We start from the raw sequence: 27651 nt of genomic DNA on the forward strand, positions 1-27651 counted from the left end.
CCACAATAAACATCGATTTGAGAAATCAAAAGTAGTCCATAGAAAGAATAGGGATTGTAGCTGCTTACTTGTCTTCATCATCAGCTCCATTTTCACCGTCAGGTTTATCACTGTCCGGAGCTCCATCATCCTCGGGATTTTCAAGAAGTTGTTGAGCAGCTTTCAGAGCTTTCAACCTCTCACGACGAGCTGCCGCCGCTTGCTCTATAGTTTCTTCTTCTTCAATAGCCATGTCTTAAGATCACAACCAACCTACATTTTTTCACAGGGGCACATAATAGAGTCTCATTAGCATATGACGATAGTGAGGTAACTGGGGTGGAGCAAGTTTACCCCCCTGAAGCTGCTTATCATGAGGTAGGTAATTTCGGAATTTGACATTGACATCACCGCAAAGGTTTAGTAATTTGTTAGCAAATCACACATACATATTGACTCCTTGCATAACTTGGAAAAATGAAGTGAATCATCTGGCACGAATGGTAAAAATATGTTTAAGATTTATCTATAATATTTGATTTTATAAGTCTACTGCAAGCAAAAATGTTGGGCTATAGATATATCCTCCAAGTTCCAACCATATAAAACACTATCAACTAAACTAACAAAATACAATATGCATGCTTTCCAGATAACAGGCAGCAAAAAAATATCAATAGCTATTTTATACTTGCGGCAAAAATCATCAATGAATGCTTGTGCATACCTTCCCAATAATTAACCATTAGTTTTGCATATCTATGTCGCCATGTGCTGATTCAATAAAACAATTAAACCACCCAATCATTTTAACTTGGATTAAGTAGCAACTTCTTGGAGATTGTATTGTCAATAAATTTAATCCGAATGTGGCATTATAAATTAATATTGAAATTTAACTTCTATAATTTCCGCATATAGCATTGCTTGATCTATCTTCTTATATGCAGCATATCCAGAACAATGTACTTTATGTGAGAGCAACTAAATGGAGGAAACATCTGTAATCCATTTCCACACACCAACTTAGAGACTGGTAGAATAAAACTAGTCTGGGAGGCTGGATGCATAGCTTGCTGACTTTCAACTTGTTCTAGCTATAAAAATTATTTGACCCGTTTGAGAAAATCACAACCCAAGTCGACCCATCCATAAGTAAATGGGTTGAAACTGACACCTCCAGATTAGTAATTAACTTTAGCAAAACATATACCAACCACAATAAACATCGATTTGAGAAATCAAAAGTAGTCCATAAAAAGAATAGGGATTGTAGCTGCTTACTTGTCTTCATCGTCAGCTCCATTTTCACCGTCAGGTTTATCACTGTCCGGAGCTCCATCATCCTCGGGATTTCCAAGAAGTTGTTGAGCAGCTTTGAGAGCTTTCAACCTCTCACGATGAGCAGCCGCCGCTTGCTCTATAGTTTCTTCTTCTTCAATAGCCATGTCTTAAGATCACAACCAACCTACATTTTTTCACAGGGGCGCATAATAGAGTCTCATTAGCATAAGGCCATAACGATTAAATAGCTACAATATTTGCGGAAAAGCCCTAATAACATTTTCGAATAGAGAGATACGGTAATTGGGGAAGCATCCAAAGATGCAACTCCAGTAGTTGCGGTAGATGGATTACAATATTGTTAGTGTTGGACGACAAACCTTCCAACTTTGGTAGATGGAAATGATTATTTTAATAGATGGGTACATTGAGTCTAAACTCCTCAACAATCTGATTTTTAAAACTCTGTGTACGTCGGATTTGAAGTCGAAGTAATCATACCGAAATTGCATGATAAGTAGCAAGACAAACAGCAACATTCAGGTTGAAGGAGCTTTTCTTTGTATTTAAGATATAAGGAATATCTTTTTTGTTTTTAGTGTTGTGATTCAAATATCGGGCTTAATGTATGCATACATAGGCTCTCTGTTTTTTCTTTTTCTTTTCTAGGTATCTTGATCCATTCACTTGTTGTCACAAATGCTTGTAAGATTCGTATCATATTAACGAATGATATCTTATTTTGCAAGGATTTATGTTTGTTTGATTTTCTTGTTTGTCATTATTAGAGTCGGTAAGTTAAGCGGGTTGGGCAATTTGGGTAAAGGGTCAAAAGTTGTTATCTTTAATGTGAGTCCAAATGGGTTGGGTGAGGTTAAAGTTTCTATTTTTATGTAATTTAAAAAGTACATATACTATAAGGCCGTTAAACAGAACCGGCGTTGTGGCTACATAAAATCAAGTTCCGGGCATTTTTGGTTCGTCAAAGATATGTCTAAAAAATGTTGCTTTCTATAATCAGATTATAAACACTTTTAATATAACAATTACTAATTGATTTTTTTGTGCAAAGGTTTAAAATAATTACGCGCTACAAGAATTCTTTTAACGAACATCAAATATAACAATCATTTGAGTGTTAAACATCTTATTAAGGTAGTATTGACATATTAAGGATGTTCGGTTGTGATTTGTGAATGTATAAAAATATAGAAACTAATATAATTATGTATTGGGTGCATGGTACCCAAGTAATCTGGGATGAGCCTAGCCCCATCGTACCAAATTTCTGGGACATAATTAACCTACCACAATCCCGTACAGAAGCGATCCCAGTTCCATGTGACTATTGAGTGAAATACTAACAAAATCTGGCATAAGGGTCGAATTTGTCACCTCTATAGTCACGAGAGGTTTGATTTAGATGCTAAAGCTAACATAGCTTAGAAGCTTCTGTGTGTTCTTTGTATCAATTCCTGAAGTAAGGTGTTTTATATTATTTTTAAAATATGTAGCCATCAGAAGCAATACGTAAATCTTTTTTATGGAATTAATGCATAGTGATGTCTTAGGTAGTACCTGTGGAAAATTTGAATGGACGCAAAAAAGTCGAAGCAGGAGACCTTTGTGAGAAAAGAAATGGTATTGCTGTTACTCTAGTTACTATTCTATGTATTGTCACATAAACAATATTGTCCAGTTTCATGCTTTCATTTCTGCTTATTTTTTGCAGGCAGGGGAGTTGACCTCAATCGAAATTGGAGTGTAGATTGGGGGAAAAAAGAGAAGGTTAGTTATAATTAACAGGTACCTTAGCAATTAAAAGCGGCAAGATTGGAGGTTCAGGCAGATTGGATAACGGGTTGGGTTTCAAACGGGCCAACTTTTAATACAGGTTGTATTAAGCAGAGATCGGTTGGGACCTGTAAACATTTTATTGTCCTTGTTTAATCTTTCTTATGGATATTTGTCTTTACTATGCGTCTATGCTTTGCAGATTCAATATGATTACAAATACTTGTTACATCATTGAATAAAACAATTTTGGAGGTTGTCTATTGTTTTATTCCCATTCCTATGCTTTACAACCTTCTTTTTCTTCATATACTTCAGGATTTTGATCCATATGAAGAGAATCCTGGGACTGCTCTTTTCAGTGAGCCTGAGGCTCAGCTAATGCGGAAGCTCTCAATGTCATTTGACCCACACATCTGGGTCAACGTACATTCTGGAATGGAGGTGAGTAATACCTCCTTCCCTGCTTTTAGACAGACATTTGAAATGTTAATGGATAGTTAGTGGTCCATTATGTAGTTTCAAGCATTAATAAGGAAGCATCACATCTGGAATCTGCTATCTAGTTATTAAATCGTTAAAATTCGAATAATTTCTTTTTTACATATACAATGACAGTTCTTTATCATAACGATTGTATTCACTTTGTTTCATAGGCTCTATTTATGCCATTTGATCACAAAAACACAACGCCAACTGGACTGCAATCACAAAAGATGAAGTTGATGCTTGAAACATTAAACCACCTTCATTATGGTGACTGCTGTGCGGTTGGATCGGGATGCGGATCTGTTGGGTTAGTATCATTTATTTACTACTATGTGACTTCAAGTATTGTTGTTTTTCTATTTATCTTTGTAGAGGTGGCAAAATGCCGGGTTGGATGGGTTCGTAATGGGTCAAAACAGGCTGGGGTCAGAACATGTTACCTATAATATGTGTTAAAACAAGTCAAGACAGGGTGACCTGGAAATGTATTTTATGATTAGAAAACATACTATGAAAATACTAAGCTATTGTTTTTTACTTCCAAGTAAGGCGATTTAAGAGGTGGTAAATATTTGAACACACTTTTGGTTTCTTTCGACCTGTTTCACCAAAATATTTTAGTTTAGCCATTAATCTGTTAAGAGGTACATTCTTTCGCAAAATTAACCTCTAGTATTTGTGAATGACCTTAAAACCTATCTACGCATATCCTCCTTCTAAGGTTGTTCTGGTTCTCTCTAAGTACAACTTATAAATTGTCTATGCCTGATAATCAGAGCCAGCTCTATTCAAAGTTTTTCTAAAAGTTTTATTATTGAGTTAAGCTTTTTCCCATTTGATGCAAGCTTTTTTAGCAACAAGTTAGAAATCTCTAAGTAATTTCTGGTGACAAACACTTTCTCTCTTCCTTGTTTGAATATATTTGTTAGGATTTGAGGTTTTACAAGATTTATTTAAAACAGCAAAAGTTTCTTGAAAACTTTTTTGTATTAAGTCTGTTACATAAAGCTTTACCATTGAGAATTACTTTCCATATACCAAAGAGTGCCTTAATGGGAATGGGATGGATCAAATACATATATGATGTCTATCACTGTTTGTTCACTTCATTGCGCACATAGCTTCACATTTTATATTTCTTTCATTTCACTTGTCTAAAACAGATATCTTGCACATGGTACCACAACGGATTATATGTATGATGTGGTAAGGGTCCCAATGTCTTTCACCTTCGAGGTTTGCATATACATATCATTAATTCATTACTATTCTAAATCTCTGGCTATTTTCAATTTTGGATATTAACACTTCTCGACTTCCCAGATTTATGGAGATGAAAAGGCATCCTCAAGGGACTACTTTAAAATGTTTAACCCCGTGGACCATTCTACCTTCAATGTATGTGACATAGATTTCTGCTACTTCATTTCTTTCTAAATATGTAACATCAACGGCCAAAGTGCAACGTTCCTAACATCAAATTCATTAACTCATTTGACCTGAAAAAGATGTAAAAGTTCCAGATCGACGGGTTGAATGGCTTTGGGTCGAAAAAGGGTCACTTATAAGTACTGGTCTGACAGATGTTGGGTTGATCCACAACTACTTTTGTGTCCATTTGTAAGAAATTTTTATAACCAATGTTACACTTATCGTTACAAACATAATATTATATTAATACCAAAAATAATTTTATAAAGAAAATGATTTGGGAGGTTGTACATAGTAAATTAGATCTTGGGCAACTTTCAAGCCAGGTGACCGGTATGCCCATTTGACCCATTCCCATTTTGGCAATTCTTTTTATTTGAGCTTTAGAAATTATACTCAACCCAGGTTGACCCATTTTAACTAAATGGGTCAGAATTGTCTCTCTTAAAAAATATATATCAAACATCTAACATTAATGATAAGAAGTGTTCTTTTATAGTAAGGATCAAGAGCTGACCATGAATTTTGTAGTAGAGCTTGCAATTTCAACTCATGTATAAGAAAACGGGTAAATATTTTGCTCACATTTGTTTGATAATGGTAAAACGAGTCAAATGTAAAAGTTAGCTAAATTGAATTGGGTTGAACCTGTTAAGTGGGTAAAATGTCATCCAAGGTGTACCGAAATGCTTACAACATCTAAACTCGTTCATTTTAAATTAATTGCAGTAATCTTTATTGATATGATTTTACTATCTCACTCCTTTTGTGCACGATCTCTACATGATGCTTTTTAATTGTAAGCCAGCTGTCCACCCTTGGGTAGGTCCGTAGGGTAGGACTGTCTACGTCATACCTTCCTCAAACCCCACACATTAGTGGGATTGGAAATTGTTATTGTGGTTTAGTAATACGATTTTTGAATTATATTAATGCATTAATTGTACAAAAAGATCAAAAGGTATTGGTGGTTCGGCCAAAAGCCGACCTGACCAATTTTACAAGCAAGTGCATTTCCAGATACTGAATCTAACCTCTATATTTCAGAGAGTTCTCAATGAGTGGTCTGCCACATTCTTTTCAATGTTCAACCTGGGTGCCCACCAGATGAATCTGCAACACTTGACACCTATTAAGGTGGATCAGCTGATTTCCATTGTGACGACTATCTAAATGGATACTTAATCGAAATAAAGAATAGATATGGTGAAAAAAGGGAATTTCCTGACCTTGGTTTGCAAGAAATCGAAACGTATTTCTGACTTTTCTTGCTATCTTCAGTGATGTTAATGTCCATGTTTTGTTCAAGAATTGCAAAGAGTAACAGATCACATATGCCTACCATTTCACTCTGAGGTTCTTGGCCTTGAAGAAAACCGAAAAGGTGTGTACCAATACTTATTTTTTTTGGGTATATCAATACCCATACGCTGTCATAAAGTTTCAGGTTGTTTAGCATTTTTTGGAAACAGAAAGTTACAGGTTAGTATAGTATTATGATTTGTACAACATTCTTAACACATTATGAACAATATCTATTTCTGCACTAAAAGAATTTGAAGGTCTTCCACTTCCTTTTTTTTGTTGTCTTTGTTTTATATTTATCAAGTTATTGTTATCTAACCCTATATACTAAGATGTTCTGCTGTGTTAGCTTGGTGGTGTAAAGTAGATTTTTAAACGTTTACAACATTTTGGGGAACATATCCCCTTCTTAGCTTGGAAACTTGGCATTTGGCCTATCTTTTTGAAGTAAATTTCCAAAAAAGCTTTTTACTGGGAAAGCTTAAGAGCTAATAAATCATGAGCCCTTAAGCTAGGCCAAACACTTCCCCGATAACAACATTCAACTTGCATGTGATGTTTATGTTGGCTACCTAAATTTTAAGTACAATCAGAGAAGGTAAGGCTTTTGAAGAAGACAAAATTACAACTTACCTCTTTACTTTTTTTAGGGTTATTGTGTTTTCAAACTTTGCAAATGAATTGAGTTGCCCTTAAAACACGTAATCCATGTTAGCCACCAATTAAATCAAGTCGAAAAACTAATGCAGTTAAGTGGAACCAATTCTTGGTCAAAATTGTCAAGTTCTATTTTACAAAAGAAAAACTCATCTAACACATTTTATATATAACTAGTCCAGTATACTTAATTAGGATTTTTTTTTTTTCCCCATTTTTACCATCAAGGATGATAGAAAGTGATCCTTGTATAAAAATACAACTATAACCATTCCTGACTTCCTATCTAGGATATACGTGAGTCTTATCTCTACCCTAAAGTGAAAAGAGACTATTTTTAAAAAAAACATCCAGCCAAAGTAAAAAAAAAATTATAGCATACAATATATATTGTGTCATCATTATCGTATTTACCAAAAAAAAAAAAAAAAAAAAAAAAAGGAAAAGAACTCGCATTTAAACATGGCCAATGGTAGCAAGTCATGGAGGAGGTATGACGTAGACAGAGCCCTATTTCTACCCAAAGGTAGAAAAACTGCTTCTAAAAGAACCTCTGACCTAAGACTTTAGTCTTGAAAAAATATTTTCGACGGCAAGATGAAGAGAAGAAAGAGAAATTTTTCGATCTCAAATCAACTCTCTAAAGAGCGAACTCCACTATAAAAAAAATTGTTAATATCTAAAATATATAGCAAGTCATTAAAACCTATTAAAATTTTTTTTTACATAACATAAACAACAAAATATTAATATCAGATATGAGTATATGACATCATTAAACATTGTGTTTATCTATATTACATTATAAATATTTTTTTTCTTTCCTTTTTGCAACCCAAAACTTCTCTTCCTTCTATTTATATTTTAAACATCTCTAATTAAAATACCTATACTGTTTATTTGATATACCTATAAATACTTTCATGAAATTAAACTACAACATCTACCTTTAACTCTCAAAATAACTACACTACACATTTTACATCAATAACCCACACTAGTCGTTATCGCCACCACCACCACAACTAGTCGTCATCATCTCCATCGCATCATGCGGATACGTTTTTAGTATTGTTGTATTCATACATCCGAACGAAATAAATTTAAACCGTTAAGAAAATATTTGTTGCAACGATATTAACAAACCGAGAATTAAGATGTAGTTATTTCACTACCCAAAAGAAAATTTTATTATAAAAATATTGCAATTATATTTTAAACTAGGATAACTGATTTGAGCAACATGACAAACAAACATTATTTGGATACCTCTTGGTTCCTTTCAACGGGCTTGAGAGATGCCATTTATAGAACAGTGCTTTAGTGCTCCCAGGTGGTTGGTGTAAATATATTTTTAAAGGTAATGATCAATCCTCCTAAGTTATTAACCTGTCAATCCTCTAATTAATAAGATTGTTTTTAAACCTCTCACAATCACTTATTTTTATCTTTTCAACAGCAGCCACAAATGATGACATCATCATTGTCAACGGATTTATACTCTCCCGGCGGATAAATGCTTTTGAAGTTTGGAAGGCCCAAAAGACTCTCCCGGCGGATTTATGCGGTAGATGGATTACAATATTCATAGTGTTGTACAAACCTACCAACCTTTTTAGACGTTGCAACGATAGATACTTTAGCTCCTGAAACTTAATGTCGACGACCCCTTCTTCTTCTTCACCATTTCCTTCACTGTGAACTAGTGCTTCCATAACAGGGCACCACTCAATTGTGAGACTCTCAAGCTTCACCAGACCCCTTGCTACTGGGACTGTAAAGAGGTATCTCAAGTCGGCACACCAAGAAACCCAAAGGACTCTTAAATTATAAAACGAGGTGTGTCGAGGTACGGATTTCGGTAAAACTTCTTCAAGGTTATTCATGCCAGAGATCGCTTTTAAGTCAAGCACTTCTGTTTTCGAAAACAACGCATTCGTTCCGGATTCCAACAGTTCTTTCTTAGCGACTTTCAACATCAACGTGTTTTTGGATGAGTGCATGTATTTGCCACTATAATAATGACTTTCTAAAAAACATCCTATGGATATCTTGAATCTTTCGAGTTTATTATACTGACATATTCTTTAAGTGAGGATTGTTCTCAAAGAACTCAACTTCTAATGCAGAAAGATTCTTGGAACGTTCTTCCAATTCCTTGTAGTTTATATCTGTGAATTTGATGCCCTTGTAGTTAGCAACCCTCGTATAAAGCTCTTCAAGCTTGACCAGGTTTTTCAAGACGCCTATATCGATACGGAGACCGATACAACCAGTCAAATCCAGTAGCTTTAGTTTCACTAGCTTCCCGATTGCAGAAGGTAAATATTGGATGCCAGAAAGAGCAAAACTGAGCACTTCCAAGTTCAAAAGATGATCACCAATAGGAGAGCAATCGGACATCAATAAGCATTGATGGAGACACAGTGTGCGAAGCTTGGTGGAGCATTGAAGCGATGTGGGAAGCAGTGGATAATGCAAATTCTCAAATGCTATAACTTCAAGATTTACCATTTTCTCATAAAAATCTTCAGGAAACGTAAGCGATTCATCGCCATTCATAAGTCTCAATAGGGATACATTTGGGTAGTTAAAATCTCGCGGGAACTCAGACATGCCCATACATGTCAAAGAAATTTTCCTGCAAGACTCGCTCATTTCAGCTCTGCTCCAATTTGAGACATCACCATGGTTAACGATCCATGGATGATCGCCTTTAGAAACTTTAGCTACCACAAAAGCAAGCACAAGATCGTGCATTTTGACACACTCGGACTGATTGCTATCAAGTAATAAATTTGCATTTTTTAGATTGAGTTCACATGTTTTAGTCCTGTCTCTGGCCTCCCCCAGAGTAGGAACTTCATTTAACAACTCAAGCCCCCATGTGTATCTTGTCGGATCCTCAATTGGAATATTATAGTCATCTGGAAACTGCTTTAGCATCTTCTTCTGCTATAAAGTTATAGCTTATGTCAATAATACTTTGCACATTCTTATCGAGATCATTTTTCTTTAAACGACGAAGTGTATCCCTCCATACGGGCTTTTCTTGAAATTTAAGGTTTGTTGCAATGAGTTTGATGGCTAAGGGCAAGAAACCACATCTTCTCACGATTTCAGCTCCTATACCTTTGAGATCCAGGTTCGAAACTTCTGAAATTTGACAAAAGAAATTGTTGGCTTCTGACTCCTCCATCACTTTTACTTTAACAACTCTAAGATCTGAATTGGCTCCTACAGCAATCTGTGTGCAAACTTTTTCATCTCGTGATGTGAGCAACAACTTAAAGCCGTTTGGCAAAGGACTTAGTCCAATATCTTTAAGCTCAACCTTCTCCCAAACATCATCCAGTACTACTAAAACCTTTTTACTTTCTTGTGACATCTTCCCAAATGTTACGCGAAGACGATCTGCCCTTGCTGTTTTATCTGTTTCAGTTAATTGAAGTTTAATGCGTTCTGCCACGTTTGCTGAATAGACAATATGTTGAACTTTTGCCCGATAACCACCTTCACAACCCAATCAAACATTTTCTTATCTTCCACAGCCTTTTTCAGTTGTTCCATCATCGTGGTCTTCCCCACGCCACCCATTCCGCATAAGGCTATCACTTGGGCCTTTTGATCTTGTTGAAGCAAACTGAGAGCCTCCTTAAAAATCTCCTCTCTTGATTTGAAGTAAGTCTGGGCATCACCATCAAAAGTGGATGCCAGTTTAGAACTCACTTTTCCAAGAGGTATTTGAGTATCACGCCAGATTGTCTCATTATTTTCTTTAATAAGAGCTTCAATTTTCAGGCTAGTCTTAAATGCCTTCCTTCCTGCTCGGTACCTCATTTTCAAGTTAAAACACCCACCGACGTCACTTGAAATTATTCTTTCAGCATCTTCCTTAATCTTTTCGACCTCTTCCAACCAATCTGGTACACCAGTAGGTATTTCCAGATTACTTATGTTGTTTGTTTCCATGTGGTTCTTGACATCAACGCTTGTACCATACAGGTCCTTCATCCTAGTACTCATGTTCCGAACATGTTCTGTGGAGGAGAGTAGATAGCTCAGGTGTTTCTTGACATGAACCAATAAAGATTACAGGACCAACGATTGCTGATAAAATTTCCATGACCTACAAATCACACATGCGTACAAACTATTGAATGTTTTATATCATACAAATAGTATCTATCTATATCTTGAAGATATATAACTACTTATCCATAGTACAATTATTATTATTATATAAAATATTTAATTTAAGTGGTGTTTTGTCCTAATATCTATCTTAAATTAATTGTAAGAAATGTGAATTTACTTTCATGGATCTCCTCACTATCATAATAAAATTCAGGAAAAAAAAACAATATATGTACCTGGGAAGTGATTATCTGTGAATCCGCTTTAAATTAATGAGGTGTGTATCGTGAGGTGTATGTGAAAATTTGAATGAAATTCAAAATAATTATGATGAAGACCATAATAACTGACTACCCACTTACCTCAATCAGAGGACAGGAATAAAGTTTTTAATCAGGGGAGGGACAGGAATGAAGTGTTTTTCAATCAGGAATAAAGTGTTTTTCAATCAGGGACAGGAATAAACTTTTTCACATGTCTAAAATTGTCATTTTGCTAACATATGGTCTTTAACTAATAGACCGAGCACTTTTGATAACTTTGCTCGTATCTCCATATTTAAACATCTCTTTATTAGATTTTTATGCCATGCATGACGAACCCGCCAAAAGCAGATCAACACAGAGCATTGGAACACTTCCCTAGTAACACCCACATGCAACATGTAAGTTAATGCAATCAATATACACCAAAAATTTGTAAGGCAGATCATGCAAATATGACCAGTTTACACATGAAATGGTTAATCCGGTTATGTTCTATCACAAATGGCTCAAATAGAAAAGTTATAAGACTTAGCAACACATAGAAAGAAACGTGTCAGACTGGTCGAAAATATCTCAAGTTCACTTTCAGCATATAAAACCTCCTATATAATTTTACTTGAAAAGTTGGACCATCACTGGAAGAATATAACTTTGTAATCCTACTTGACACATTAACTATTTCTAAGCAAATCATTGGACTATAAACTGATGCAGGTCAAGAGACTTGACCCACTTAATACCATAACATACTTACCAATATTGACCTGTTAACCAACTGCGCAATGCATATATTTTAACATCAATTACTGTCAACAAATTTGCACGTATAAAACTGAAACTAGAGTTATTACAGTATTCAGCAAACCTGATAGTGACATGGTCCAATAAAGGATCATCCACAATAAACCCGCCCAATTTCCAAGTAGGATCTTTAATGCGAACTCTATTTTAGAAAGCCCCCATCCATTCATGAGTTTGCCCAGATCTTGAGAAACTTGGTGCTATTATTCATGCTACCGGTATAGCTTTGTTGTCTGAGTTGAAAACAACAAGACTTTGAATTGGGCACTGCATAAAGTTTGTAGCCAAAAAATAAACAATTTCATCTAAATGGAAAACACCACAAGAAAATATACACAAATAAAGAGGGACTTTGAATCCTAGGGCAAAAGGAACTCCTAATACATTTTAAACGTGACAAGTATGAACAGCTAACATAACCATTTTCAAGAATATGTCTATATAGTATCTAGCAAACATAAATCCATTATTAGTTATTTACAACTTCAAAAATATTGTTTGTCAACTTTCAAAACTGGAAGGAACTAACAAGTCCACATGACCAGTAATTTAGAGGTCCGGGTTGGGTAACACGTCCACACACACCTTTTTGTCATGTTTAAAATTTTAATAAATAAGAAAATAATGATGATTAAAAAACAATATAATAGTGATTTAAATCTTTTAGTAAAAAATTCTATGAGGTTGTATGCATTAAAAACATACTATACATGAGTTTTAATACAACCCATTTGTAAGTAAACGGGTTGAAACTGCTGCATCTACCATAAATCAAAATGTCTGTGAGAGAGAGTATCAAGAGGACGGTCAAACACACCTTCAGTTTATTTGTGCCAAACGTTGAATCTAAAGCAAGGAGGCGTCCATTGCCAAAACGAATCATTTGTTGCAACTGCCATTCCGTTTAAATACCCAATAAAAAGCGACCATTATCAGATAAATGAGAAATCCTCATAAAAGAACACATGACTCTGATGGCTTTCAACAAACAATCTGATGCTTACATCATCATCTTCATCAAGTTCATAACTAGAACGTCGAATAATCCTTTCTTGTTTCCTCACATACCTATGAGTTAAAAGGTCATCTCTATTGCATGGGCCTCCTTGCTTCTCTACGGATTCATTGTGTCTTTGCATAATTGTTTCAACCGGAATTCCAACATGTAATAAAGACAAGAGACGTAGGTGTAGATCCTCTGACATAAACGGTGCAAACATGGCACGTGTTCCTACAGACTTGTCTTGTGGTCCATGACATGGCAATCCCTTTCTATCCACATGTTTATCTTGGTTGTATATGATAAGTGCCACGGATGGTTCGGCCATCAAGCGTTTAACTATGAAGTGGCAGACTGGCAGGTACACCCTCTTTTTGTATTAGGCCTACCAGCAGATTTCTTCTTTGGAGCATAAATAGTCCTACTAGGTCTAACCACACCTCCTTTTCTATGGTCATCTGGTCCAAATGAACACCAATATTCTCTCTCTCTCTCTCTCTCTCTCTCTCTCTCTCTCTCTCTCTCTCTCACGTCTCTCTCCCTTTCCCAACAGTAACAACTCCAGATCTAGATCGGAGTCTGAGTTTCCGGAAGATCGGGATCGAGAGTTTGAGATTGAGGGGGTGAGATCGAGAGCTTTCTCCCTTTTCGGCTTTGGCTTCGTCTTGGCCGTCAGGTATTTTTGCAAGGGTTTAGTCCTGGACCAGAGGTCCCTTCCACTACGGTGGATCTGGAAGCACCTGGGCCGGAGGTCCCTTCCACTACGGTGGATCTGGAAGCAGCCTCTCTACCGTAGAGTAGGTTGTGTGCAAATGCAATTCCATTCAATGTATTACGCAACCCGCAATTTCTGGAAATGTTTGATGCCGTCAAGCACGCAACAGCCGGATACAAACTCCCATCTTCTGAAACAGCAAGAACTAGATTGCTGGATGAATGTAAGCACGATGTTGAGAAGGAGCTAACACCACTTATGGACACTTGGTACACACAAGGAGTCTCAGTTGTTTCCGATGGGTGGTCTAATGTCAATCATACTCCGCTAATCAATGTTCTTGCTGTCAATTCGTGTGGTCCAGTGTTTATGTACGCCACAGACTTTTCAGGGGTGGAAAAAACAGGAGTAGCAATTGCAAAGTTTCTTCATGACGCCATCGAGAAAATTGGAGCAACCAATGTGTTGCAAGTTGTAACTGATAACGCGGCAAATTGCAAAGCGGCTGGGATGGAAATCGAGAAGATGTATAAGCATATCTTTTAGTCCCCCTGTTCAGTACACACTTTGAATTTGATTTTCAAAGACTTGGCAAAGAAGTTGCCTTGGCTATTTGATACATATCAGCAAGGTAAGGCGATTGTAAAATATATTCAAAACCACACTCATGCCTTGTCATTCTTTAGAGAAAACTCAGAGCTGGAGCTGCTAAAGGTTGCAAAAACACGTTTTGCATCACATTATATACTGTTGAGAAGGCTTTTGGATTGTAGAGAGGCACTTGCAACAACTATTGTTCTCAATGCTTGGCGGGAATGGTTCAAAAAACTGGATGACACCACGCAATCAGCCGGGTATGTTATAACTGAAACGATAAAAAATGATGTGTTTTGGGAAAATGTTGAAAATATTTTAGCTTTTACAAAACCTATTTTTTTGATGGTTAAGTTTTGTGATGGTGAGGGTCCAAAAATGGGAGAAATTTATGAGAGAATGGATAATATGCTTGGAGAGATAAAAGATGCCATGAAAGAAAACAAATTCTCAAGATATTTTTCTGAAGTTGAGCAGATAGTTCTTCAAAGGTGGGAAAAGATGACCATCCCACTGCATTGTTTGGGTTTTGCTTTAAATCCAAAGTTTTATGATAGATCCTACTTAGAGAAATTGGCTCCTGGTGGTATGCCTAGAAAAGCACCTAACAAAGACTCAGAAGTTGTGAACGGTGTTATGGAAGCATTTCAAAGAATTGCTGAAGATGATGATGAATTCACGATATACCGAGATCAATATGCTTTCTTTCATACGAAAAAAGGAATTTATGCTAAGAAAACAACCCAAGCTGATGCAATGACAATGGATCCAATCGATTGGTGGAGTACTTACGGATCAGCAACTCCTCAATTGGCAGAAGTAGCTATAAAGGTACTCTCCCAACCAATTAGTAGTTCTTCGGCAGAGAGAAATTGGAGTACATACTCCCATATCCATAATGTGAAGAGGAATCGTTTAAACTCCAAGAGAGCGGATAAACTTGTGTTTATTCACTCAAATATTCGATGTCAATCCCGTCTCCAAGAATCCTATAAATCAGGCCCCAACAAAAGGTGGGACATGGATCCCGAGAGTTCATATTTGGAAGGTTCAAGTGCTCGCCTTGAAGAAATGCTTTGGGAGAACCTTGATGATAAAGCTATTGGCAAAGGAAAAAGGCCACGAATTGATTAGATTTTAGTTGGTGTTTGATTTCTTGTATTTCCTAATGTTATGTTCTATCTTTTTATTATGAACTTTTGTTTACTTTGTAGTTTTAAATTTTGGTACACTCACCGAATTCATAATACACCGTACCATTCGTACCGCTTTCGTACCGAAATGAGTATACCCCCTACGTACCGAATTCGTCACAAAGAGCGAATTGCGTACCCGTACCGAAGCGTACCACGTTTTATGTGACTATGGTCTGTCTACATCATACCTCCCCCATACCTCGGCTTATGCTGGGATTGGGTACCGTTGTTGTTGTTGTTGTTGTTGTTGGGAATACACTTCTCGTCATGAGTGAGACCATCAAAATTAGGTGGACACTTGATAGTACTAAAAAAATAATATATTTCCACCGCTTGACAAGTGGTTACTCGGATATCTAGTTGCATTAATAGATAAGATGATCAAAAAGAACCTTATTGTTTATCAAATACTCAGAAGTAATATAGCTATATCCAAACAGTCGAAACTGATAAATATAAGGTCAAGTTACATTAAGAGAAACAATAATTAGTTCTAAATGCGAAACGAAAATCTAGGAAAGATGAGAAGAGCTTACAAAATATATTCAAGGGTACCATCAACTTTAGGCTTGTAACGCATCTTGGGAGGGCGACGTCTCCTAGCTTTGACATGAAACCTTGAGGGGCAATCTTTGTTGTTAGATTCACCGCAAACAAAGTCATCAACTCTAGCAAGGACCAAAGCAAGTCTATCCACATTGTCACGATAACCTACTACCTTGGACCACACAAGATCATTTGCCGAGAACTCCAAAGTTGGTGGATTTTGTACTGGGAGGGACAATATCTCATCCCATCTAGCCATCTACTTCTGATTTGAAAAATACCCACACCCGATTATCAGTTTACATTACAAATATAATGTCATATGTGAATCAAAGATTCTATGGATAATTACTCTACCCATAAAACCATTTCAGATAAAACAACCCTTAACGATAACAAATCGAAAAGAATGAAAGAGCCACAATCTCATTCTCATTTTTACTTGATTGTTTTAAGATAATGTTATCAACCAAACATTTTTAATATATATATATATATACATATATATAATCATACAACAAGGTTTAACACAATCCCATCAAGGCAGCAGACAGCATACAAGATTATAACATGACTTTTTTTTAATAGGTGACAGGAAAAAAAAAAAAAAGAAAAGAAAAAAAACCCCAGACACTCATGGATAGAATACCTGACTGTTTCTCAACTGAAGTAAAACTGTGATGTAAAAAGCTCTGTTTTTTGACCCAATTTGAACCAAGTTTTGAACTTTCTTTCAATTCAATCACTAATCGAAATGACCCATGAAAATAACGGCCCAATTGCGCACATAAAGGTAGGATTTAATGATGATTCTAAGCCTGATTACGTCATCATTACGTCAACTGATGGAAATGATGGTAGCGGTGGTTTGATTCTGGTGGATGGTTCTTCTGCTGCCGGTGAAATTGTTTTCCTGGATATGTTTTTGGGTTTTTTATTTTTAGGGTTTTGTTTTGTTTTGATTTGACCACTGGGAGTGATTAGAACCGAAATGGGTCGGGTGGATAGTAAGAAACCGGAACCCAATTTAAACCTCAAACTCGATCCGATATAAGATAATTTTCTTAAAAAGATAATTTTCTTAAAACCCTCTATCAACAAATTATTATTTAAATCACACTTGCGGAGTAACTCATAACTAGCACAATACCCGTGCGTTGCTCGGGTTATACTTAAATTATAAAATATATTTGTAGCTCTAGTTTTCTTAAGGAAAAAAAAAAGAAATTAAACATGACTTAAATAACCTTGTTTTTAAGGAGACCTAAATGTTTACAAACCAAAATATTCTCAATAGCAAAGTCCATATAGTTCTTTGAAAACCAAATAATGTGTAGATACCTAAATGTTTGATTTATTAGCAAACAAAAGTGGCTATTCATAATCTACAAAAGAACTGTTAATTCAAATAAATCCTTATGAACTAATTAACATTAGCTGACTACAAATTAAACTCAACTAATTCAAAATATTTAAAGATCCGAACAAATTATCAACAACCTCTTCATTAAACTTCTCTTATAACCCTTAACCTTGTAATAGACATATTAACATTAGTATTATATTATTGTTAGCTACTTAGCAGTGGCTAAACTATCAAGTTGGCTCGAAAATACATTATTGTTAGTTTTCATTTTATAGAAATGTAGCCACATGCACCGATCACAGGTAAATACTATTAATAATCTATTGGGTAACATTAAAAATATATGGGGTTTGCTAAATATAGCCCTTAGGATTGTGTTTAATGTGCATAAATTGTTTGTACATTTATCATGAAAATCAGGGGGCGAACTTTTAATAGGGAAGGTACAAGTTTTTTTTATGCACACTTAGGGCGTATTTAGCATTTTCTAAAATATATAAATAAATAAATGTAAAAAACAAACATGTTGCATAAATCCGACCTATTTATCAAATCCTGGAAACACTTGTTTAACATACTCTGACTCATGCTCAAAATACACATACACCGCCACCAATCCACAAAATGATCAACACCCGGCCACTCCGCTCGTTTGTCACACAAACTTGTCATTTCCATATCCGACCATGACCTGCGGGAATCCCATCAACGACAACAACAACTCATTATGTTGGACGTCTTCATCAGTTCCGATATGACATTAATCTGCTCTAATAATTGAGTTGACGGCAGAAAAAGACTAGACATTCATGCGACTTCTGTTTCCTATCTCATGCCATGTTTCTTCTTTCTCCTACTCGGTTGCTAGTGTCACACAAACTACACCACACTGCCTCAATCATACGTCATCATCCGCTTCTACATGAGCTAATTAACGTTGCCATATTTACTCGTGACCCGTTGCAACATCTTCAGGGGTTACTTGACAACGCGTGTATGCCATCTTTTATAAAAAAAAAAAAAAACTAAATTCACGTATTATGAAAGAATTACATAGACCAGAATAAGTACATATAGTAATATATAGAGTGTGGTCATTTTATCCTATATAAAAAACACATGGTTAATCAACATGTTAACAAAATATCCATTTTAAATGGAAATGTACATGAAATGTGCATAGTACGCAATTTAATTTTAAAAAAAACTCGTAATTCGGTATGAAGAACGAAGTAACTCTTCCATTTAATATCTGAAAGCTTGTTACGTAGATAAGTTATTTATACAAAAGTTTGCTTGTAGTCTTTTTGCACATGTACTAAATATTGTAACTAACTTTTAGATTAAATCCTCCTAAAAAGGAAGAATTTGTGTGGTTGTGATGAAATGAGAAATTAATCAAACGGTCATAATTCATCTTTTAAAACACTAACCGGAAACAATATATATACACAATAACATGGGTTAAACCCACAAAAAGTAGTAGTTCACAATTTTTATTACTTATTCAGTTTTGTTAAACGAAATCTTTAAGCTATTGTTAAAATTAATTAAATATTTATACATTTATCATGAAAATCAAAGAATAACCTTTTAATAAATAAGATACAATTTTTTTTATTTACATTAAACAACCTAAAAAATAACTTTAGCATTTTTCTTATTTTTATTGCATTTAGAGTACTCTAAGTCCTAATCGTCAACGCTACATATAAAAAATTCTTAGTTATCACTAGTTCAGTACTTAATTACTAGTCAAATATATATCATTTATATAATTTCACATTTTTAAATGATAAAAGTATGTATAAGTATTTACCCAAAAACTATATTCCTACATAATATAAATGTCTCTTAAAAAAAATTAGTTATTGCCTATGTTGCATGCTTTAAAATTCAAGATAGCCAAAAAATATTCCCATAGATTAATAGATGGGAGCTCTACGGATTAGTTATTTGAGAAGGACAGTTACTTAGTTGGGAAGAGCGGTTACCAGTGCCTTCAATCCTCTCGGATACGACCCCTCATCCATAATTCCATATATTTTTACCTGTAACTGCTTCATTCTTCACCTTCAATCTATTTCTCATTCTCTAACAATTCGTCTCTCTTAAATTATGAAAAACCTAATTCGTCTTTCTTTGTCAACAACCCCTCTTTCTTTCTCTGGCATTTAAGTGACAATAAGGATGATTCCAGGGTATTGTTTTGTTAATTATTATTTTTATAGTTATTCTAATTGAGATTTTGGTGATGGCGTATCAAACTTTTCAAATATTGTCTGTTTATTTTTCGACTTATATTATCATCAATCTCTTAAATAATTTCTCATGTTGAAACATCATCATATGGTTTTGGTTGATTCAGGTTTGAACTAAGAAGATGCCTCCTTCACAATCCATGTTAAGTTCCATTTTCTTTTTATGAATCTGTTTGATTTCTATAATTTTCTCTGATCTCATTTTATATACTTTAGTTATGGATTGTCATCAACTACTTTTTATTTAGATATTCTTTTTGAATCATATTTATACTACTCTTTTAGGTTAGATTCATGTTGTTTTATCGATGTCATATGATTTCGTTTACAACACATATATAGTAGATATTTAGCGAACCTTATTATATAGGCATCGTTTTTGTTATGTCTTTTATCTTCTCTTATATTTGAGTTGTATGTGAAAGTTAAGTTTTAAGGCTTTTTCAACTTCATATTTTAACATGACCTCTAAATGAGATATTTAGAGGTCATGGTGGTGAAGAGTGTCAAGGATGCCAATGATGTTTTACCTAGGTAAGTAATTGTTACCTCTTTAGCGTTTGATGTAGTACATATCATTACTACTTTAAACTTTAATATTCATGAACACTTTATGTTGTTTTACAGGTTCAAATTGTTATTCAAAGTGACTAACTTATCAGGATCGATGTATGTAGTTTTGTTTGATCGGGAGGCTTATAAAACGATATCGAGTACAATTTTGCGTATGAGTTGTGCGAAAAACCACATGAGGTATGAACCTATTATATATCTAAGTTAATGAATCATTATTCCTTTACCATATGAATCTAATACAATGAACATGCTTCTTTTTCTAATTTCTTATGACTTATAATTACCCATGACATGGATTTTTTTTTAACAAGTAATGACTGTCTTAGTTGTAAAGTAATTGCTCAAGTGTTTTTTTTTTTTAATTCGAAGGTTTGAATCTCCTCATAGTAGCCCGTGATGATGACAACCTCAAGCATTCAACATTCAGTCATTCAGACCATGATTCAAGTGTTCGTACCAAAAGAGGTGAAACCATTGCAGTTTCCATTGGAGATTAAGAACATCAAAGCTTTGATGATCTAAGGCTTACAGATCAGTAAGTTCTCTTACTCCCATTGTAAAACAACCAATTAGAGTTGAGGTTATGCCTAGCGTCGAAAACCTTCAATAATTAAGGAAAAGAATCGCCATATAGATCAATCATATATGACAAAGTTTGTTTGTTTAAAGTTTCGACAATTATTTATTTGTTTAAATTATTGGATCCCTTTGAACGTTTTGATGATAAGCTATTTATTTTGATCATAATAAAGTCGAACAAAGGGTACGATCTTTATTTTTATGTAAACAAACGGATGAAGTTTTCGGTTTTTTTTTAATCTGGCTATCATAATGATTGTTACAAATTTTAAAGTAGTGTTTGAGATATATATCATTTTGCAAGTATGATATATTAAGAGACATCCTGTTTTTATAAAATTTCTCATTCGGTGATGGATACTGTGTGTGATTGTTAAGTACACTAGATATGTTAATATATTCATTTAATATCTGTTTTTTTGGAAATATTTTGTTTTATTATCTATAAATGATAATTTACTTGGTACATTATTTCATATTGATGTTCAAACAGAGGAATGATAGTCGATATCACGAATAACTTGATGAAACTCATCTATGATTATACATGTTTCCTTAGATGAAGCCCAATTTGTAATATAAATTGTGCTTTAGTTTGACCCCTTAGGCTATATATGAGATCTCATGTCACAAAGGGCTTCATCATATACAAAGACCAAAGTCCTTTTGGTTCATTATTCTTATACTATTTGAATATTTGATATGAGATAATCGTCTTTTGTAGGAAAGTGGTGGCGGAGATTGAAAATTAGATGGAACCCATAGCAATAAGCATTGAGAATCCACGAAATGATTCACGTCATCATCCCCCAATAGCTACTCTGATAGCAACGAGTCCACACACTCCTTTGTAAGCTCTTAATCCTCTATTTTCAATTTCTAGATTTTTTTTAAGGTTTTATATATGCTTAGGTTCATAGATTCGTATCTTAGTTTCTATGAGTGTTTTTAGTGTGTGGATATTTCTTTACGTTCACCTAATAAAGCTTTCTTATTGAGTTTATAGCAGTTTATGTGGGTAGGTCCATTCCTTATAATCCGCTAATTTGAATAATTAAAATTAATGTTATTGTACATTAACCGTATGGGAGTTGAAGCTCTATGACTTGGTGACTATACATATCAATCTATCACTTACCTTTTAACATAAATCTGACACAAAAAAGTTCTATTGCAACATGGCTTTTAAAAATTTTGTAATGATAAGCCAACTTTACACAAATCTCAATCCCGGTACAGTAACTCTTAGGATTATCAGGTTGTGGAAGCAACATGTGTACAGTTTTCTGAACAATATAGGAAGCATTAAGATGGGTTAAGCTTATAAATTAAACTAGGATGGAGACGGGTCAAATGAGTCAAGCAGAATGAAGGTCATCCAAATTGTATAATTTAGATGGAAACGATATGGGTATAATTATACGGAATATTATACAGGTCAAATGGGTTAAGCTAATACATTAAACTAGAATGGAGACGGGTCAAATGAGTCGAGCGGATCATAAACCATCTGAATTGCTAAATGTTTGCCTTTATTGACCTTACCAAACATGCCCAATCTTTGCAATAAAATAAAAAGTGATCCAATATACACGTGATAATGATTTTCCCATGATTGATGGTCATATGGTTTTGAGGGTTTGCCTACAACCTGCAATCTCGAACTCTCAACCCATATTACCAAAATTGCGATGAGTATTAGGCCGAACTGCAGAAGTGAGTTTAGTTGTTAAATGTATCTATGGATTTACAGACTGCGACAGTCTAAGTTTTTATGAAATGTGATTAAACTTCAGGCAATAAACCATGGAATCAACGATTCATTTTTGGACAAAGTTCATGAAATCAACACTCTTCTTCAAATTACCCGCCAAGGAAAAGAGAAAATACCTGAGAGAAGAAAATGTGTTGAAGGCGGCTATGAGAATGATATGTTTCTCTTAGATCACCAGACTCTTGACTGGACTGACTTGCTTTAGCTGACTGTTCTTCCATAATACCAACAACGGCTTCAGTTTTGGCCTCAAAGTCAAAGTCACTTTAGGTAAACCTCTTTGATATTACATAATCAGTTTACAGCTTTTTAAGAGTACTCTTAATGTTCTGGTAACTGGTAAGGCATAAATAAAATTTCACACTGTTAAATTCCCAAAACTGTGTTGATTATAGATTTTTGTCAACTGTTTCCTGTTGGCACCAAAAGATGTAATTGGTATGATTGTGAGTAAAGCATGTGTACTGTACGTCTTTTGTTTTAGCAGAAAAGGGAAAGGAAAAGAAAAAATTGACAGATGTATGTAATAGTCATACTAATTTTTCTCATTCTTTAGATCGCAAACTTGGCAATCACATAAATCTAGAACGTTAGTGGATTGAGCTCTTTGACAACTTGGGCTACATTCCAGTTACCACTTAATCAAATAATATAAAATGCACACGTAGTAATGACTACTGACCAATTATGAATTGTGATATCACAGGGAAGTCCTTGATGAATTAGGAATATAGCTCCGAAATAGAGTGGATCAACAAAATTGTTCTTAAGGCCCTGGCTAGATCATTAAATTTGGAAGAAGATTGCTTCTTTAACCAATATGGGACAACTGCGGAAATGCAAGCAAGATTTAACTACTACCCTCCTTGTCTATGTCCGGAAGTGGGGAGCTAAAGCACATGCTGATGGTTCGGCCATCACAGTTCTTTTGCAAGACAAAGAGGTTGAAGGTCTTCAGCTTTGAAAAGATGATAAGTGATTCACAGTTTTGATTGTTCATGATGTTCCAACCATCAATGTCAGTGATCAAATCGAGGTAGTCATTTTCTTTCCCTGTTACATACTTGCGTGTGATAACTCCATTTATGTCTTGCTTGACCAGATAGATTGTTTTTGTATATTAAGATTATTAAGTTTTATCATATTATGGGAAGTCAGTAGCCCTTATTTTGAGTCACTAGAGTTTGATAAATTAGACAAGGAGTTTAAGTGGCAAAATATGTTGGCTTTACTTCTGGTCACAAAATTGACTGGTTAAGTATCAAGTCAAAATAGATTTTGGTTAATGTCAAAACGGCTGCTCAAAACTCAAATAGGTTGTTCAGGTTTACCCTTAAAGACCTTTTATGTGCATTCATTATGATGTAAATAAGTAATGTATCTAAGATAGTACACGACTGTATAATCAAACTCATGAGGTACTTTTCTACCGAAACATATTAAATTTTAGGAAACTATAAAACCTTTCACGCATGGTTAACTGTGTATTCAACTAATTATTACATATATTTGGTGTTTGTGATTCATCTTTGGTACCTTTCTTTGACATTACTCTTTCATTGCTATGTGAACAACAAGGTTTTGAGAGAGCTTGTGGATGATACTTCGAACTAAGGTTGTTGTGATTTTTCCCGGTTATTCCAATGATTCTCAAAGAACAGCAACCAAAGATGCTGGGAGAATTGTGGGTCTTGAAGTTCTGCGTATTATCAATGAACCTACGGCTGTGTTGCTAGCCTGTGGCTTCGAAAGGAAGAACAACAAAACGATACTGGTTTTTGACCTTGGTGGTGGTACTTTTGATGTTTCAAGTATCAGAATTTTGGATCATTGTGCTTCACATGTGTATAAGCCATACAGTTTACTTCTGTGCTAATATTTGTATCTTCTTTGCAGTTCTTGAGGTCAGTGATGGAGTCTTTACAACAATAGTCTAAGTTAAAGCTAGAGCAATTGTTTAAGACTGTAAAAGCATCGCGCGGGTCTTAGCACTAGTATGACTATATAAAGTAATCGGCATTCAATCGATATGCATTGTACACTATTTATCAAAATTATATATATAAGTGTAGATAAATATAGAAGTTAATTAATTAAAAAAAATGAAATTACTAAACAACTTAGTATAATAACAATAAACAATAAAAAGTATACTTATGTTAGGTCATTGTAAACTACATCATCTCTAACCTCTAATATATAAAGTCATTAGATTAAAGTAATGATAATCTATTTTATTTTTTTAACTTTTTTAGATTTAATTGTAATTTGTGATAAATTTCAACATGGTCATAGATTATGAAAAATAATTTGTAGATTTTATAATTATAGAAATACTTACTTTGATGATATAATTGTGGAAGATAATTCATAAAATTTATGTTATTCTTTTTAAAAATTATTACTTGTATTTTTATTTTTTTTTCTTGATGATATTTCTTTTTGTTTATGTCATTTATATCATTTTTTTATTATATAAGATAATAAATATTGGTTATAACTATAACTATATAGTTTTACATTGTTAGTGTCTTATGATATATAAATAAAAGATATTACCAATTGTATATGATGCCTACAATAATCCAAAAATAAATTTTTTTTTTAAAATTGGCATGTGTGTAATTTATAATTAAGAGTAGTTCGTTTATGCTAATGATGATCAGTTCAACTGGTTAGAGGCACTCCCCCTCTCTCAGGTTTTACTCAAGGTATTGAGTTCGATTCTTAGGGATGACAAGTCTTCGGTTTTTTTTCGAATACTTGTAACGACCTATAATCAACATCTCATTGTTTAGGGCAAGTGCAAGGTTTCATCATTATACGGTGAGGTTTCCCTGATCAACTGAATGTTCGAGAAAAAAAAAAGAATAATTCGTTTAGATGTCATTTTAATTTTATTTATTTAAATTGATTACTTTTTTTTGCAAGTAAATTTAGTTTTTACCTTTAAAATTAACAAAATCTGATCAATTGTTTTTCTAATAATTAACACTAGATTACGATAGATTTTCATTGTAAATATATATATACACATATATATGAAACATTTGCATAATAAATAACTAGATAGATGTCCACGTCATGTGACGGTGGTGGTAGCAGTGGCGTAGTGTTGGCATCGACAACGACAGGGATGGTGGTGGCGACGGTAAGAAATGTAAGTTACATCATATAAGTAATTTATGTAAAAGATGATAATGTTGTTATTTTAAAAGTCGAAAGATGAATACTTTAATTTAATTTATTAAAAAGATATTTGGTATTCAATTAGCTCATGGTTAATGTAAGTTAATTTAGTAAGGTCATATTTCAAAGGCTAGATTAAAGTTGAACAAGGGGGTGAATTAATTGCTATATATTAAAGTAAAGATGGAGGATTTATTTTGTAAACGAATTCATTAAAGGTATTTTTGATATTCAATAGGCTCATGGTTAATGTAAGCTAATTTTATGAGGTCATATCGGGTATTTCAATGCTTAAACTTTTTTTTAAAAAAAAGTGTGCTATTTTTTGGTTTATATAAAAGTAAAGATAAAGATATAATACATTACAAGTTAATTAATAATTAAGCAAAAGAAGAAATGTATCACCGAAGATGGAAGCTGACACTTGTTTAAAATGAAATATATGCAAATAAAGATGATACTATACGTTAAGTCATTGTTATGCTTTACTCATTTGGCAAGTCAGCTTTTCAGTAAAATAATGGATTATTGGTCTATATATTTAAACTAACACTAATACATAAAGTGTATATCATTTTCCAACATTTGATAAACTTTGTCACTATTATATATATATCCCAATAAAAACTTAATAATAATACCAATAACAAGATGGAGAGCTTAATGGATAATCAAGTGGATCATTTTGTCCATATCCATCCATTGAAATTGATTAAAATTCGTGATGACATGTTTATTGATGGGCGATTAATGTTCTATAAATTTGTAAATTGTAAGTTGTGTAGACAAAGCATACCAATTTCGAGTGGGTTAACTCTGTATGCTTGCACTAATTTAACCGCCTGTTTTGGGCATGTTTTTTTACATCAAACATGTGGTCAACTAAAAAAATCCATCTACCATCCTCTCCATCCATTTCATCCTTTGTCATCAAAATATGCTTTTTATGTTTCGTCATGCGATTTATGTAATCGTCAACTCATAAGCGATTACTACTATCGCTGCGACCCATGTAAGTTCGCCGTTTGCTGGAAGTGTGTTATGGCGGAAATAGCTGAAAACGAAGCAGCTAACGCACTCTTGGAAGAGTCGGTAAGCAGGTTTACGCATGAAGGTCATAACCCACAACACACATTAATCCTCCAGTCAAGACCCGCTACCTTCTATTGTAATGCTTGTCGAACAGAAAAGAAAGACTTGTTCTATCAGTGTGAGGATTGTGATTTTTGGATCCACAAATCGTGTGCGATGATAACCCCTACTATCGATCGACCACATTACCATCATCACCCGCTCTCACTTGTTTTTTCGCTCCCAGAAAAGTTCTACAATTATAAATACACGTGTGAGGTGTGCGACAAAAGAATTATGCAAACCGAATGGACATATCATTGTTCAAATTGTAGATGTTTTATCCACATTAAGTGTGTCCCAAATCCAGACCAACAAAGGTTTGTTTGCATGTATATTGTACATTCTATTACTACTACTATTTCTTTTTCTTTTTTTTTTTCTGTACTTTTCTTTGCGAAATGAAATTAAGTAGGTGCGTGAGTAACGTGTTTTGGTTTCAGGCTAGGAGAAAATGTTGAAGAAGAGGCGAATGATAGTGACATTCTACATTTTCCCATGAAATACGCATTCACGGATCCATTGAAACAGCTTCATTCTGAAAATGCTGATACTACTATAGCAGTAGCAGGCGGTGGTGA

At 34.3% G+C, this 27651-nt stretch overlaps 2 protein-coding genes and 2 pseudogenes across 2 annotated transcripts; 3 read left to right on the forward strand and 1 right to left on the reverse strand.

The window, feature by feature from the left end:
- Positions 1-1608: 1608 nt before the first annotated feature.
- LOC122603004 lies at positions 1609-6540 on the forward strand. Its single transcript, XM_043775617.1, has 8 exons — positions 1609-1623; positions 2835-2904; positions 2996-3051; positions 3376-3501; positions 3714-3853; positions 4710-4782; positions 4870-4944; positions 6025-6540. The coding sequence occupies exons 1-8, from the start codon at positions 1609-1611 to the stop codon at positions 6148-6150; spliced, it is 681 nt and encodes a 226-aa protein (XP_043631552.1). The 3' UTR covers positions 6151-6540.
- Positions 6541-8091: 1551 nt separating this feature from the next.
- Positions 8092-13666, reverse strand: LOC122603553 (annotated as a pseudogene).
- Positions 13667-13999: 333 nt separating this feature from the next.
- On the forward strand, positions 14000-15586 carry LOC122603007. Its single transcript, XM_043775619.1, has 2 exons — positions 14000-14385; positions 14545-15586. The coding sequence occupies exons 1-2, from the start codon at positions 14000-14002 to the stop codon at positions 15584-15586; spliced, it is 1428 nt and encodes a 475-aa protein (XP_043631554.1).
- Positions 15587-16948: 1362 nt separating this feature from the next.
- LOC122603008 lies at positions 16949-24687 on the forward strand (annotated as a pseudogene).
- Positions 24688-27651: the final 2964 nt, after the last annotated feature.

Source organism: Erigeron canadensis, chromosome 6 (assembly GCF_010389155.1).
Source record: "Erigeron canadensis isolate Cc75 chromosome 6, C_canadensis_v1, whole genome shotgun sequence".
In the NCBI taxonomy this organism is placed as follows: Eukaryota; Viridiplantae; Streptophyta; class Magnoliopsida; order Asterales; family Asteraceae; genus Erigeron; species Erigeron canadensis.

What these genes read in the sequence shown, in the direction of transcription:
- LOC122603004 (XM_043775617.1), top strand. An exon ending in ATTGGGGGAAAAAAGAGAAG is followed by an intron (nt 3,052 to 3,375) that starts GTTAGTTATAAT and finishes CATATACTTCAG; the next exon opens with GATTTTGATCCATATGAAGA. An exon ending in ACGTACATTCTGGAATGGAG is followed by an intron (nt 3,502 to 3,713) that starts GTGAGTAATACC and finishes TTTGTTTCATAG; the next exon opens with GCTCTATTTATGCCATTTGA.
- LOC122603007 (XM_043775619.1), top strand. Translation starts at nt 14,000, where the DNA reads ATGTTTGATGCCGTCAAGCACGCAACAGCCGGATACAAACTCCCATCT. An exon ending in GGGATGGAAATCGAGAAGAT is followed by an intron (nt 14,386 to 14,544) that starts GTATAAGCATAT and finishes GTCATTCTTTAG; the next exon opens with AGAAAACTCAGAGCTGGAGC.